Source organism: Fringilla coelebs (genome assembly GCF_963513975.1).
Source record: "Fringilla coelebs genome assembly, chromosome: 14".
Lineage (NCBI taxonomy): Eukaryota > Metazoa > Chordata > Aves > Passeriformes > Fringillidae > Fringilla > Fringilla coelebs.
This window is the reverse complement of record NC_140040.1, coordinates 1,050,661-1,064,062: the sequence shown is the minus strand read 5'-3', so window position 1 is coordinate 1,064,062 and position 13,402 is coordinate 1,050,661. Positions and strand designations below refer to the sequence as shown.

At 64.9% G+C, this 13,402-nt stretch overlaps 2 protein-coding genes across 2 annotated transcripts in view; one reads left to right on the top strand and one right to left on the bottom strand.

Annotated features, from left to right (window-relative positions):
* The window catches only part of FANCA (FA complementation group A), a gene marked incomplete at its 5' end in the record, with an annotated part of 32,527 nt that extends 31,243 nt beyond the window's left edge, over positions 1-1,284 (bottom strand). The window contains 2 exons of the mRNA XM_084214861.1: positions 637-746; positions 1,245-1,284. Of these exons, the coding sequence (XP_084070987.1) occupies positions 637-746; positions 1,245-1,284 (150 nt within the window). The remainder of the gene's footprint in view (positions 1-636; positions 747-1,244) is intronic.
* Positions 1,285-6,198: 4,914 nt separating this feature from the next.
* On the top strand, positions 6,199-12,860 carry SPIRE2 (spire type actin nucleation factor 2; the record flags this gene model as incomplete). Its single annotated transcript, XM_084214956.1, has 15 exons — positions 6,199-6,412; positions 9,262-9,299; positions 9,479-9,838; positions 10,133-10,213; positions 10,288-10,452; positions 10,532-10,618; positions 10,728-10,836; positions 10,913-11,082; positions 11,162-11,312; positions 11,426-11,559; positions 11,796-11,930; positions 12,016-12,083; positions 12,193-12,220; positions 12,450-12,565; positions 12,644-12,860. 15 exons carry the CDS (start codon positions 6,199-6,201, stop codon positions 12,858-12,860), a joined length of 2,073 nt encoding a protein of 690 aa, XP_084071082.1.
* Positions 12,861-13,402: the final 542 nt, after the last annotated feature.

The following is a 13,402-nucleotide window of genomic DNA, read 5'->3' as shown; positions in this document are numbered from 1 at the left end:
GTGGCCATAAATATTTGATGAAACGTGTCCAAATGTTGGATCATTTTCTAGTTAAACACCCTTTTTCTTTTTATAAAGGGAAATATTCTCTAGAGAAAGACAGATCCTGAACTGTGGGAGATATTTGCACTATCTGTTGCAACTGTAAAATCAGTGTGTGAGGAGAGGGAGAATGCAGCTGAATCACAACAGTGGCTCCAGATAAGGCTGTCATGAGGACAGTCACGTCAGCCAGACATGGCTGTTAATTCAGAGAAAAGCCAAGTGTCTTCTGAATTGTCTCCCCTAGATTGACAAGAAGCCAGTTCTGACTTGAAGGAAAATGTGCTGGATTTCCCTTTGTCCCAAACCCACACCATGCTTAACCCTTAACCGTTTTTAGCCTGTAGAACATCGATGGAGAAGGGCTAACAATCCCATTTCCGTGACACCGAGCTTTCAGCCTCATCTTCCTCCTACACCGCAGGTTTTCCTCTCCACGTACCATGGAACACCGCGCTCCTGGGACATGGACTGCAGAGCCCACCTGCAGCTGGGCTCTCGCACTGCCCCAGCCGGGCCACGACCCCCTGAGCTGTCCGTTCCTACCTCCAGGAGCAGCTCAGCCAGGTCCTGCTGCTGATCCACCGTTCCTACCTCCAGGAGCAGCTCAGCCAGGTCCTGCTGCTGATCCAGCAGCCGCAGAGCCGCTCCCTGGAGCTCCGCTGTGCTCCCAAAGGGGCTTCTCCTCTTCCTGGCTCTACCTGCTGAGGGGTTCGGGTTTATTGAGCAGCGTGCACCCAGGACACCAAAAACACCTCCCGCTCCTGCTGCTGGGGGTGAGGGCACAGCGGGGTGTGAGGGACACACACGGGGGCCGTGAGGGCAGGGACTGGGGGGTGTACGGGGGCACATGTGTACCAGGGCACGGGGGCCGTAAGGGCAAGGATTGGGGTGTACGAGGGCAGATGTGTCCCCGGGCATGGGGGCCATGAGGGCAAGGATTGGGGTGTACGAGGGCAGATGTGTCCCCGGGCATGGGCGCCATGAGGGCAGGTGTTGTGTATCCGGGCACGGCGGCTTGAGGAAGGCAGAGCGGGGTGCGTGGAGCGGGACACGAGGGCAGAGGGAGGGGTGCGTGCAGGTAAAGAGAAGGGGTGTAATAAGGCAGAGGGGGGACATTCACGCCCCCCGTCCCCTCCGCTGTCCCCGCGGGGGGCGCCCGGCGCGGAGCTCGCTCCGGGCCCGCCCCGGCCCACACGTACCGAGCAGGTCCCGCCAGCTCCTCCCGCCCGCGCCCGCCATCGCGGCCGCCGCTTCCCGCCACGCCAGCCCGCGCCGCCATTGGCTGCTGCCGGCCGAGCCCGCCGAGCCCATTGGCTGGAAGGGAGAAGAGGCCGTGCCGCGCCCACCCCGCTGTCTCTTTCCATTGGCTGGAAGGGAGAAGAGGCCGTGCCGCGCCCACCCCGCTGTCTCTTTCCATTGGCTGGGAGGGAGAAGAGGCCGTGCCGCGCCCACCCCATCGCCTCTGTCCATTGGCTGGAAGCGCGGGGTGGTCCCGCCCCCTGCCGCCCTCTCCGTGGTGGCTGAGGTGGGCGCGGCCATGTTGGGAAGGGCGGCGGGAGCGGCGGGAGGGGGCACGGCGGGCGGGGGGAGGTACCGGACACGGGCACGGTGAGGGGACCCGCTCCGCAGCGGCTGTGGAGGGTGTGGGACACGGTGAGGGGACCCGCTCCGCAGCTGCTGTGAGCTCGCAGCGTGTGGGACACGGCGGGGAGCTCCGGTCCTGCCGGTTCTGAGCCCTGAGGATGCTGCTGACCCTGATCCCACCCAGGGAAGGGGACAGGAGCGGCTGGAATTCCCAAAGAGATGAATCACCAGCGTTGCTGGGAGAATAAATAATGGAATTGCGGAATGGTTTGGATTGGAAGGGAATGCTTTGTGCTGGAAGGGACCTTAAAGCCCATCCAGTGCCACCCCTGCCATGGCAGGGACACCTCCCGCTGTCCCAGGTGCTCCAGCCCCGTCCAGCCTGGCCTTGGGCACTGCCAGGGATCCAGGGGCAGCCACAGCTGCTCTGGGCACCTGTGCCAGGGCCTGCCCACTCTCCCAGGGAGGAACTTTTTCCCAATATCCCATCCATCCCTGCCCTCTGGCAGTGGGAAGCCATTCCCCTTGTCCTGGCACTCCATCCCTTGTCCAAAACCCTTTTTTGTCCCTCTCCCTTTTTTTCTTCAGATCTCTTTAGGTCCTGAATGGCCACAAAGTTTCACAGGGAGCAGAGCAGAATTCCCAGAGGGATTTTTCCCTCTGATCCTTCCTGACCATGAACTGCTCTGTTGGCCACCATGGCTTGGAGTAGCAGCGGTGATTCCCGATGGAAAGATGAAGTCCCCAGGGTGTGTCCAGCTCCAGGAAGCAGCTCCTGCTGGGCTGGCCGGGGATGTTTATTGCAGGGCTGGCTGTGAGTCAGCAGCACATCATGCCAGGAACCGGGAGAACTTCCCAGCAATGCCAGCAGATCCAGCAGGGATCCAGCATGGACAGTGCCATGGGATCCCACCGGGTCTGGGAACCCTGGCCAGCTCACATTCCCGAGTCACCCTAACCCCCAATGCCCTCTGCAAGCTTGTGCCAGCCCCGCATTTTGGGATCCCCCAGCAGACTGGCCCCAGCAGGATCTGACTGGGAGCTCAGCTCTCCAGAGTGCTCCCAGAGTTTATTCCCAGCGTCCCCAAGGTCATTGCAATGCCTTCAAGGTCTGCAGGGAGTTTCCACGGGTGACCTTAAGATCCTCATGGAGTCCCCAAGGTCCCCAGGGTGTCCCTGAGGTCCCTAAAGGTGTTTAAAATGCCTCCAGAGTGGTCACAGAGGTCCCCAAGGTGTCTCAGAGCGTCCCCCCTCAAACTCTGGCCATACCCCAGGCCAGCATGCAGCAGCAGCAAACTGCCCAGTAAAATGCTCCCTCCTTCCATGCTCCCAGTTTATTGCAGCACGGAGGGAAAGCAGGAGAGGCACATCCACCCCACGGTGCTCTGTGCACTCATCCCAGGTTCCTGTGGCTTTGTAAGGATTTTTTTTTTTTTTTTTTTTTTTTTTTTGCATATGAGAGCTGAGACCCACGGGAATGAATTGTCCACGAGGAAAGAGGGGCACAGCCGTGCTGCAGGTGGCAGGGGAAGGGTTCTGCTCTCCATCCCAGCTCCCCACCTTATCCTGCTTCCACAATTCCAACCCTCCCATTGCGCTCTGCCACCATTTCCCAAACACTTCATCTTTCTTCTCCCCCTATTTCTTTTGGCTTTAATTCTATTTCCCTCATCCACACACACGCTTGGCTTCTGTTTGAGTTTTCCATGCCGGTAGCTTTTAATTACACAACGATTCAGTATTAATTACAGATTTACCCAAAGCAAAGGGCTCCGTGCTTTATCATGCAAATGCCTTCCCATGAATCCTGCAGGGTGGCTTTTCCTTCAAACGCCGCACGTCCTCCCGCTCCCATCCCCGACGGTGCCGCCCCGGCTGCGTCCGGAGGCGCTGGAAAGCTGGCACGGCACGGCACGGCTCGGCACGGCACGGCACGGCCCTGCTCCCCTGGGCAGCACGGCTTTGTTCCCGGCTCCAAAGCGGTTGATTCCGGGTAAATTGGGCACCCAAACCTCTCACTGTGTCTAGTCCTGGCCCCTCACTTTGGGAAGGATGTTGAGATGCTTGAGCGCATCCAGAGGAGGCAACAGGGCTGGTGAGGGTCTTGGAACACAAACCCTGTGAGGAACGTTTGAAGGAGCTGGGGCTGCTCAGCCTGGAGAAGAGGAGGCTCAGAGGTGCCCTTATTGCTCTCTACACCTTCCTTAAGCGAGGCTGCAGACAGGTGGGGGTCAATCTCTTCCACTGGGCAGCGCTGACAGAGCCAGAGGACACAGTCTCCAGCTCTGTCCAGGAAGGTGTAGGTTGGATATTAGGAAAAAATTTTCACGGAAAGAATAATAAAGTACTGGAATGCTCTTCCCATGGAGGTGGTGGAATCACCATCTCTGGATGTGTTTGAAGAAAGACTGGACGTGGCACTTGGTGCTATGGTCTGGTTGAGGTGTTAGGGCACAGGCTGGACTCGATGATCCAAGAGGTCTCTTCCAACCTCATCATTCTGGGATTCTGTGATTCAATCCAGAGCCAGGTGTCAGCACCGCGGGCAGGGGCTGCTCTGGGGGCTGCAGCTGGGCAGGATCCCGCGTGGATCCGGCTGTCCCTGGAGGAGGTGCTGTCTGCTGGCTGCAGATGCAGCTGGCACCGTGCTCCCAACTCCCTGCAGCACGTCCCACCTGCCCACGGTGCACTTGAACGTTCCCAGAGATGCACGGACACCTTGGATCACCTAAATCCCATCTCCCCTTTCTCAAACCCCAGGGCACCAGGCAGGGCTGTGTTTCCCACTATTCCAGCTCTATTATCCCAGTTTCTTCCCCAGAGATGGAGCTGGCACCGTTCATGTTCTCTGGGATGGGCACTGAAGGGCTTTTCTGCTCCATCCCAGGCTCTCTGACAGACATCTCCAGCCTGGAGCAGCTCTTTGGCCATGTGGGACAGGAGAGCAGCCGTGTGACAGCTCTGTCCCTGTCCCAGCCCTGCCAGCACAGCTCTGGGATTGATCCCAGTTTATGCTCATCGGTTAATGGAGCAGAGCCAGGGCTTTACTCTCCTTCCATCATGGAAATGGGAAGCTCATCATGAGGAGAGTGTTCATTTGCTCCCTCTGACCTTTCCCATGCACTGGTTGTCCTTTCTGCTCTGTCAGGACCATCCTGCCCTCCCGTGTGTTATTCACAAAGGGAATTATTTGTCTGAAGGGACCAGCTGGTGCCCAAAGGTGATCCTGCTCTCCTGTCAGACTTTCCCAGAGGCTGTGGGATGCCAATCCCACACCATGTTCCCATGGGATATTGTCTCCCTAGAGACTCCAGCTCGTCCTGGCACCTTCACCCAGCTCCTGCTGCTCCCGGCCATGCCCAAACCACACTCTGGCATCTGGAACTCTGGTCCTTCCCACCAGGAAGTTTTCCTGTCCCAGCCTGGCCTCTTCCCTGTGCCAGCTCCTCATCCCAGCCGAGTGCCCCAGGGCTCCCCCAGCACCCCACAAGGCAGGCGCCTCGTGGCAGGAGTCCCCGTGGGCACTGGCATCCTGTGCTCCTGCCCTGATTCCTGCACGTGTGTCCCCAGGTGACCCTGGTGCCAAGGCCATCGTGTCCCTGCGCGTGCTGCCCCGCACATGGCATCCGGGCTCCATGGGGCAAGAGCCAGGGCTGGGGCTGAGCCACGCACCAGGGCCACCCTGCTCCTCCTGGGACACAGGGGGGTCTCGTGTCCCTCGGGGTGTCACCCAGCACTGCTCCGTGCCCACGCTGGCACTGCCCCCGTCACATGCCCTGCAATCCACGCCTGTGCCCTGTGCCCAGCTGTGTGCCCTGAACCCTGCACTCTGCACCCAGCTAACCCGGTGCAACCCCTCCCTGCTCCCAGCCCCGCAGCCTGGGCGGGCCGAGCTGTGCCGGGCCGTGCCACACCGTGCTGAGCTGTGCCATGCCAAGCTATGCCATCGGTACCGAGCTGTCCTGTACTGTTCTGAGCTATGCTGTGCCGAGCTGTGCCAGCGCACTGAGCTCTGATGTGCCCTGCTGAGCCATGCCGAGCCGAGCTGTGCCATTCTGAGCCATACCATACTGCGCCGTGCCACACTCTGCTGCCCCATCCCATTCTGTGCCAAGCTGTGCCAAACAATACCGAGCCACGTCACACCGTATCGAGCCGTGCTGTTCCGCGCCACACCGCGCCATACCGTGCCATGCCGGACTGTACCGAGCTCACCGCGCCACGCCGCGCCGTGCCCCACCGGTACCGCACCGTTACTGTACGGTACCATCCCGAACCGCCCGGCCCGGCCCGGCCCCGCGCCGTCCCGAGCCGCCCGGTGCCCTCCGGCGCCACCGCAGCCCCTCCCGGCGGGCACCTGCGGCGGGGCCGGTGCCGGTCTCGGTGCGGGGGCGGGCCCTTTCTCGCCGCCCCGCCCCTCCCGTCCATGGTCCCGCCCCCGCGGCGCGCCCCGCGATTCGGATGGGGCTCCGGGATGGGCGTGGCTTTCTGGGGCGTGGCCCCGCGCGGCCCGGCCCGTCTCCCCCGCCCGGCGCGCCCCGCCCGCGCTCGGCGGTGCGGGATGGGGCGATGGCGCGGGCGGGCGCGGGGCCGCCGCGGGAGCTGTCCCTGGAGGAGGTGCTGAAGTGCTACGAGCAGCCGCTGAACGAGGAGCAGGCCTGGGCGCTCTGCTTCCAGGGCTGCCGCGCCGCCGCCGCCGCCCCCGTCGCCCCCGCGCCGCTCCGCACCGCCGACATCCGCCTCCGCGCCGACGGCTCCCTCCGCCTGCCCGCCCCGCCGCACGGTGAGGGCCGCCGCCGCCGGGGGGGGCGGGAGCGGGCGGCGCCCGCGGCGGGGGGGGGGAGGACGGGACCGCTCCGCCGAGCCGGGCTTACCGGGGTTTACCGGGGCTTTCGGGCACCGGGATGTGCTGGGGCTTACCGGGGGGCACCGGGGCTTACCGACAGCGGGAGCGGGGCACCAGGGTTTGGCGGCACTGGGAATTATCGGCACCGCGGGAGCGGAGCGCCGGGGTTTACCAAGGTTTAGCGGGGCTTACCGGCGCCGACACCCGGGACACCGGGACGTACTGGCACTGGGGCTTATCGGAGCTTACCGACGCTGGGAGCGGGCACCGGGGCTTACCGGCACCGAAAGCGAGGCACCGGGAGCAGGGCACCGGAGATTACCGCTGGGATCCGGCACCGGGGCTTTCCTGCTCTGGAGCTTAGCAGCACAAGGAACGGGGAACTGGGACTTACCGGCGCGGGGGCACCAGGGCTTACCGGCACCAGGGCTAACTAGCACCACGGTCCGGGATACCGGGACTTACCGGCACCGGGGCTTGCTGGTGCAAGGAGCGAGGCGCTGGGATTTACCCACACCGGTGCTTGTTGGCACCGGGAGCAGCCTACGGTGCTTACTGGCCCCGGGATTTCTCGGCACCGGGACCCGGGGCACCGGGACTTTCCAGCACAAAGAGCGGGGACCTGGGACTCACCGACACCGGGACTTACCGGCACCGGCAGGGGGTGCTGCACCGGCGTCGGGGACGCGGAGGGACCGGGGGTATCGGCAGCGGGGGGGCACCCGCAGAGGCCCCGGCGGGGAAGAACCGGTACCGGAGCGGGAGATAGGCAGAAGAAGTGGCACCGGAGAGGGGGGGCAGGCACCGGCAGCAGGGGAGCAGTGCAGGGGGTCACTGGAGAGACTGCGAGGACAGGGAAAAGGGCCGGTCCCAGCACCGGGGAGCAGGAGGGTGGCACCGGCAGGGATGAGAGTGAGCCCCAAGCCCCGGCCCCCGGCAAGGGGACTGACACCAGCACTGCCGGTATCGGTGCAAGGGGGACCCTGGGGGTGAGCCGGTGACCGGGGGGTCTGGGACTGATGTGGCACTGCTCCCGGCACTGGCACCAACAAGGTCACTGGCACTGGGTGACCCAGGGAGGCTGGAGCCAGGTGTGGGTGTTTGCGTGGTCCTCGCACCCACCGTGGGGCTGCAGGACGCGCAGCAAGGACAGATGGACGGACTCATGGACACCCACACGGCACATCCATGGGCGCCCATCACCCACATCTCCACTGCAGGGGACCTTGTCCCGCACTCCGGGCCCCGGGAGTGGCACACGGGACAGCCCCATCCCTGACCTTTGCTCTCCCAGCCGTCCTCCCACAGGTGGCTCCCGGTGCCAGCTATGGCTGTGGCGGTTCCGGGGTGTCACCGAGCTGGCTGCCGGCAGTGACACCGGCTGGCCGCACGCCGCGGGGAGCACTTGGAGCACGGCCAGCCTCCACCCGTCTCGCCCCACAGCGAGGTCACCGGGGGTGGCGCTTGGTGTCGCGGGGTCGCTGTGCGGCCTCGCCCACACTGGGCAGGGACACTGCGGGGTCACCGTGCGTCCTCGGTGCCGGGGGCTGAGCAGACACCGGGGTGCATCAGGTGGCTCCGTGCCCAGGGCAGGGACACGCACAGGCATGGCACGTGCCCGTGGCAGCTGGGCACGGCGTGGCCACACCGGCTGCACTGGTCCTGCATGGGAATGGCCCCACGCCCTGCCCTGAGCCACCGCAGGGCTGGAGCCGGCGTCACCTGCCAGTGCCACCTGCCAGTGCCACCTCCTGCTCCTGGGTTGCTTCTGTGCCAACCTGAGCCACCTCCCCAGGGATGAACCAGTGAAGCCTTCACAGTGAAGCCTGAGGCTGGGAGGGCTCTGGGTGCCACTGCAGGTGGTGGCACCAGCCGGGCACGTGGCTTTGCAGCTCTGCCAGGGCACAGGGCTGGATCCGGGGTGGGTGAGCCAGCAACTCCCTCTGGAACCGCTCCAGTCCCCCATCCTATGGGAATTCCCCTCCAGCTGTGCCCCAGTGACTGGCAGGAGCTGCTGGGACTCCCCAGGTGGCATCCCGGGGGCTGGTACTGCAGTGGGAGCTGGGCACAGTCTAGGACATGGTTTTTTGACGGGTTTGTTTGTGGTACCACGGCAGGGCCACCACTTGTGCTGCCTTTCCTGTCCATTCCTGGCTTGCACAGGGCTGGCACACGACTGGCACATCCTGGTGGCTGCCGCATTGATCAGCTCGATGCAGAGCTAATGATGAGGGAAGCAGAGTCTGGAGCCCTGGGGACACTGCAGAGGCCACTTGTGTTCCTTCTCCTGCAGCTGCCAGGAGGGCTCAAGCTGCCCACAAGCGTGTCCTGGGCTCCCCCTGTGTGTCATGCTCCAGCTGTGGCTGCCAGTCCCCACCCTGCCAGTGCCTGTGCTGCTGGTGCCCACACTCCTGCTGTCCACACTGCCAGTGCCCACATCCCAGAGGGGTGCAGGACGCATGTCCTCATGCACACAGAGCTCTCAGCTCCCTTCAGCCCTCACTGTGAGGGGTACATGAGTGCTTGTGCCCCCTCAACGTGCCCTTTGGGAGGCTGTGCCAGCCTGTGGATAGCAGGGCTCAACGTGCAGGTGCCCACTGTCCCTTGGAGCCATGCCCTGGGACCAGGGGAGCACAGGATGAGCCAGGGAATCGGGGAGAAGCAGCGGAGGGCGTGCGCAGCTCAGGGTGGGGACCGCACGGCTGGAGTGGGTGGGTACTGCATCCGTGGGTGATGCGGGGTGGGGGGCCGTGGGTGCCGGTGGTGACTCTGCCCTCCTCCCCCAGACCTGCCCGCGTTGCTGACGCCCTCCGCCGAAGCCCAGGTACGTGGGGGCCGGTGACCTGCCCCGTCTGCCATCCCAGCCCGGTGTGGACTGGGCACGGCCGCCTGCCCCCCTCGCCCGGGGCTCACAGGTCCTGGGACGGGACCCAGCACCAAGGAGGGGCCGGGGACAGCTGTGCCAGGGTGCCTGCTGTCCCCTGCCGGTGCTGTCCCCCGCAGATGGTGCAGTCGCTGGGCTTTGCCGTGTACCGAGCGCTGGACTGGGGACTGGACGAGAACGAGGAGCGGGAGCTGAGCCCGCGCCTGGAGCAGCTCATCGACCTGATGACCAACAGCGACTCCGAGGACAGCGGCTGCGCCACGGCCGACGAGGGCTATGGGGGGCAGGATGAGGAGGAGGAGGGGGGCGAGGGGCCGCCTCGCTCCGTGCGCACCTTCGGCCAGGCCATGCGCTGCTGTGCCGCCCGCCTGGCCGACCCCGCCGGCGCCCCGGCGCACTACCAGGCTGTGTGCCGCGCCCTCTTCGCAGAGACCGTGGAACTCATGGCCTTCCTCGCCAAGATCCGCGACGCCAAGGAGGTGAGCCTGGGCGCCCGCTGGCACCACGGCCCTGCCGAGGAAAGCAGCTGCTGTGACAAGGGACTGGGGAGGCTGCAGCGCCCCTCTGCCCATCCTACCCGGGGCTGCTGGTGCAGGCGCTTGGCCGTGCAGCCAAACTGCTTGATTCCCAGACTGCCTGATTCCCAGACCGCTGTGCTGGCTGGGAATCAGGAATTGGGGTTCACCTCAGTCAGTGCTGCAGCCCCATGGCACAGTCCTGGCTGGACCTTCAGTGCCACCAGGATGAGGTGACAGTATCTTGTGCCTCAACAGCTACTGCAGAAGCTGAAGGAGGATGAGGAAGAGGAGGAGCGGCCGGCGGCGGAGCTGGGCAACCTGCGCAACACAGACTGGGTAGGGCAGCGTGGGCAGGCACAGGGCTGTGCTGGATATGGGGGGGTGCTGACCCCGTGCCTGTGTCCCCCCAGGCTCGGCTGTGGGTGCAGCTGATGCGGGAGCTGCGGCACGGTGTGAAGCTGAAGAAGGTGCAGGAGAAGCAGTTCAACCCTCTGCCCACCGAGTACCAGCTCACGCCCTTCGAGATGCTCATGCAGGACATCCGCGCCCGCAACTACAAACTCCGCAAGGTCATGGTGAGCGTGGCACCCGTGCCAGCCCCTCACCTCCATCCTGCCACTCTCCATCCCGGCCCTGACCCCCTGCCCTCCCCAGGTGGATGGAGACATCCCCCCCCGGGTGAAGAAAGATGCCCACGAGCTCATACTGGACTTCATCCGCTCCCGGCCCCCCCTGAAGCAGGTGAGTGCCAGCGCCAGGCCACCTCCCTGGCATGACAGTGTTGATGGGTCCCGTGGGTGCCATCCCCGAGCCACGGCCGCGCCTGAGGTCCCACCTGTGCACCCCACAGGCATCAGAGCGGCGGCTGCGGCCGCTGCCCCAGAAGCAGAGGACGCTCCATGAGAAGATCCTGGAGGAGATCAGGCAGGAGCGGAAGCTCCGGCCCGTGGAGCAGAAAGGTACCAACGTCCCCTGCCCGCTGTGCTGTGCCACCTGCGTGCCTGTCCCCACGGCACTGAGCTCATCCCTCCGCAGGGTACAGCTCCTTGCCCTGCATCCCCCACGCCTGCGCCGGCCGCCTGAGCTCCAGCTCCTGCCTCGAGCTGTCCCGGTGCCCGGCCAGCGCCGTCCCCGCGCGCCCGCGGCCACGCGTCCTGCTCAAGGCACCCACCCTGGCCGAGATGGAGGAGATGAACCTCTCCGAGGCAAGGGAGAACCTGCAGAGGTGGGGACACACAGGGGGTGCCAGGGTGCCCTCGGTGCCACAGTGCCCATGCCTTGCAGGATGAGGACTCTCCGGGCACGGAGGTGCCGCTGAAGAGGGATCGCTCCTTCTCGGAGCAGGACCTGGCACAGCTGCAGAGCCAGCTGGGGGGTGACCAGGCTGTGCCCCGGGACCCAGAGCCACTGCAGCCCGAGCCCCGGCCCCGCTCAGGTACTGCCGGGAGTCCCCATGTCCCTGTCTCCAGGGGGTGTGTGCCATGCCTGTCAGCGGTGGCGGCACCGGGCAACACGTCCTTGCCATGGCCTCCCTGTCCCTCCCTGCAGGCTCCGTCCCTGCCAGCTGCCACCCGCTGCCAGATGGCCCAGCCCTGCCCCGGGCTGCCCTCGGAGCTGTGGAGGAGAGGCCAGAGGATGGATCCAGTGCTGCCCCCGCCAGCAGCTCCAAGCACCTCTGGCTGGTGGGTTCTGGGGACACCAGCTGGGAGCTCTGGGGCTGGGGACACCAGGCAAGCCTGACTGTGGGCACATGGCAGCCTGGCATGAGGACACATGGTGGCTGGGGGGATCCTTGTGCCAGAGATACTCTGCCTATGCCGGGGATTCTCTGCCCGTGTTCAGGGCTCTGCCCTGGCACAGGAGTGCTCTGGACCGTGCCCTGTGCCACAGTGCAGTGTGACATCCCCCTGTCCCACAGGAGTTCAGCCACCCTGTGGAGAGCCTGGCTCTGACTGTGGAGGAGATGATCAACGTGCGCAGGGTGCTGGTCAAGGCTGAGATGGAGAAGTTCCTGCAGAGCAAGGAGCTGTACAGCAGCCTGCGGAGGGGAAAGGTGAGAATGGGGACGGGGGCTGGAGGGACTGGGGGCCATGGATCCCCCCCCACCCGACCCCCAGCTCACCCTGCCCTGCCCACAGGTCTGCTGCTGCTGCAGGGCCAAGTTTCCTCTCTTCTCCTGGCCCACGTCGTGTTTCTTCTGCAAGCGGTGAGCACTGTGCCAAACTGTGCCATGCTGCGCTGTGTCACGGGGCTGGGAGGGCAGCAGCAGGGTCCCCACAATGGGCCCTCTCACCCACCTCTCTTTGTGTCCCCAGGTCTGTCTGTAGCTCCTGCAGTCTAAAGGTAAGGGACTGGCTCAGGGCAGTGCCACTGTGTCCCTGTCTCTGCCCCTTGCACCGTCCCATCTTCTCCCTGTCCCTGCCCCATCCCACTCCACTGCTTTCCCGCCTTGTCACTGTACCTATCTCTGAGCCATCCCCACCCCTGTGTGCCCTATCCCTATCCCAGCCCTGTCCTATCCCATCCCTGTGGCTGTCCCTGTCCGTCCCGCCCTGACTCCCGCATTCCGCAGATGAAGATGCCTTCCAAGAAGCTGGCTCACATCCCCGTCTACGCGCTGGGCTTCGAGAGCCTGCCAGGCTCGCTGCTGCCCAAGGCCCCGCCGCTGCGCCGGAGGGAGCCCTTCCAGTGAGTCCCCGAGCCTTCCTCCCCCCTCCCCTCCTCCTCCTCCGCCGGCGGGGGCTGACGGGGTGCCCTGTGCCGCAGCTCGCTCTCGGGGCCGTGCTGGCGCCGGGTGGAGGAGGAATTCCCCCACATCTACGCCCAGGGCTCGGTCCTGCGCGACGTCTGCTCCGACTGCGCCGGCTTCGTCACGGACGTGGTGAGCTCCAGCCGCCGCAGCGTGGCCGTGCTCAACGCCAGCGCCGCGAACCGGCGCCACGCCAAGGCGCGCTCCCTCTACAGCGACGCGTGGCTCCAGTGAAGGGCCGGGAGCCCCGGTGACGGTCGCCGCGGGGGTGCCGGTCACCCCGGCACAGCCCCCCGATGTACATATATACATAGGATGGATACACACAGCTTCTATATTTATATACATTATGGACCAAGGGGCAAAAGGACCCGCTGCCGCCGTCCCTGCCATCCCTTCGCGTCCCCGCCGCCAGCCCCCGAGGGGACGGATCCTGCTGTGGGACACCCGCAGCCCCCGGGAGAACGGATCCCGCTGCGGGGCAGCTCTTGGGGGATGGATCCTGCTGTGGGACACCCGCAGCCCCTGCGTTCGCCCCCCGGCCCCGCTTCTGTGCCAAGCCCTGGCTGTGCCGGGGTGCCCGGTGCCCTGGGCTGGCATGGCTGTTCTGTATGTCCCCTCCATAATAAACCCGCTGGGCTGCCCTGGGGCCGCGTGGCTGCTCCTGAGTGCACGGGGGAGCGGGGTAAGAGCGCTGCGAACTGTGAAGGGATCGGGGATGGGGGCACTCCGTTTCAACGCGCCCATCTCTCACCGCCATCCCTCTTCCCCCCTGG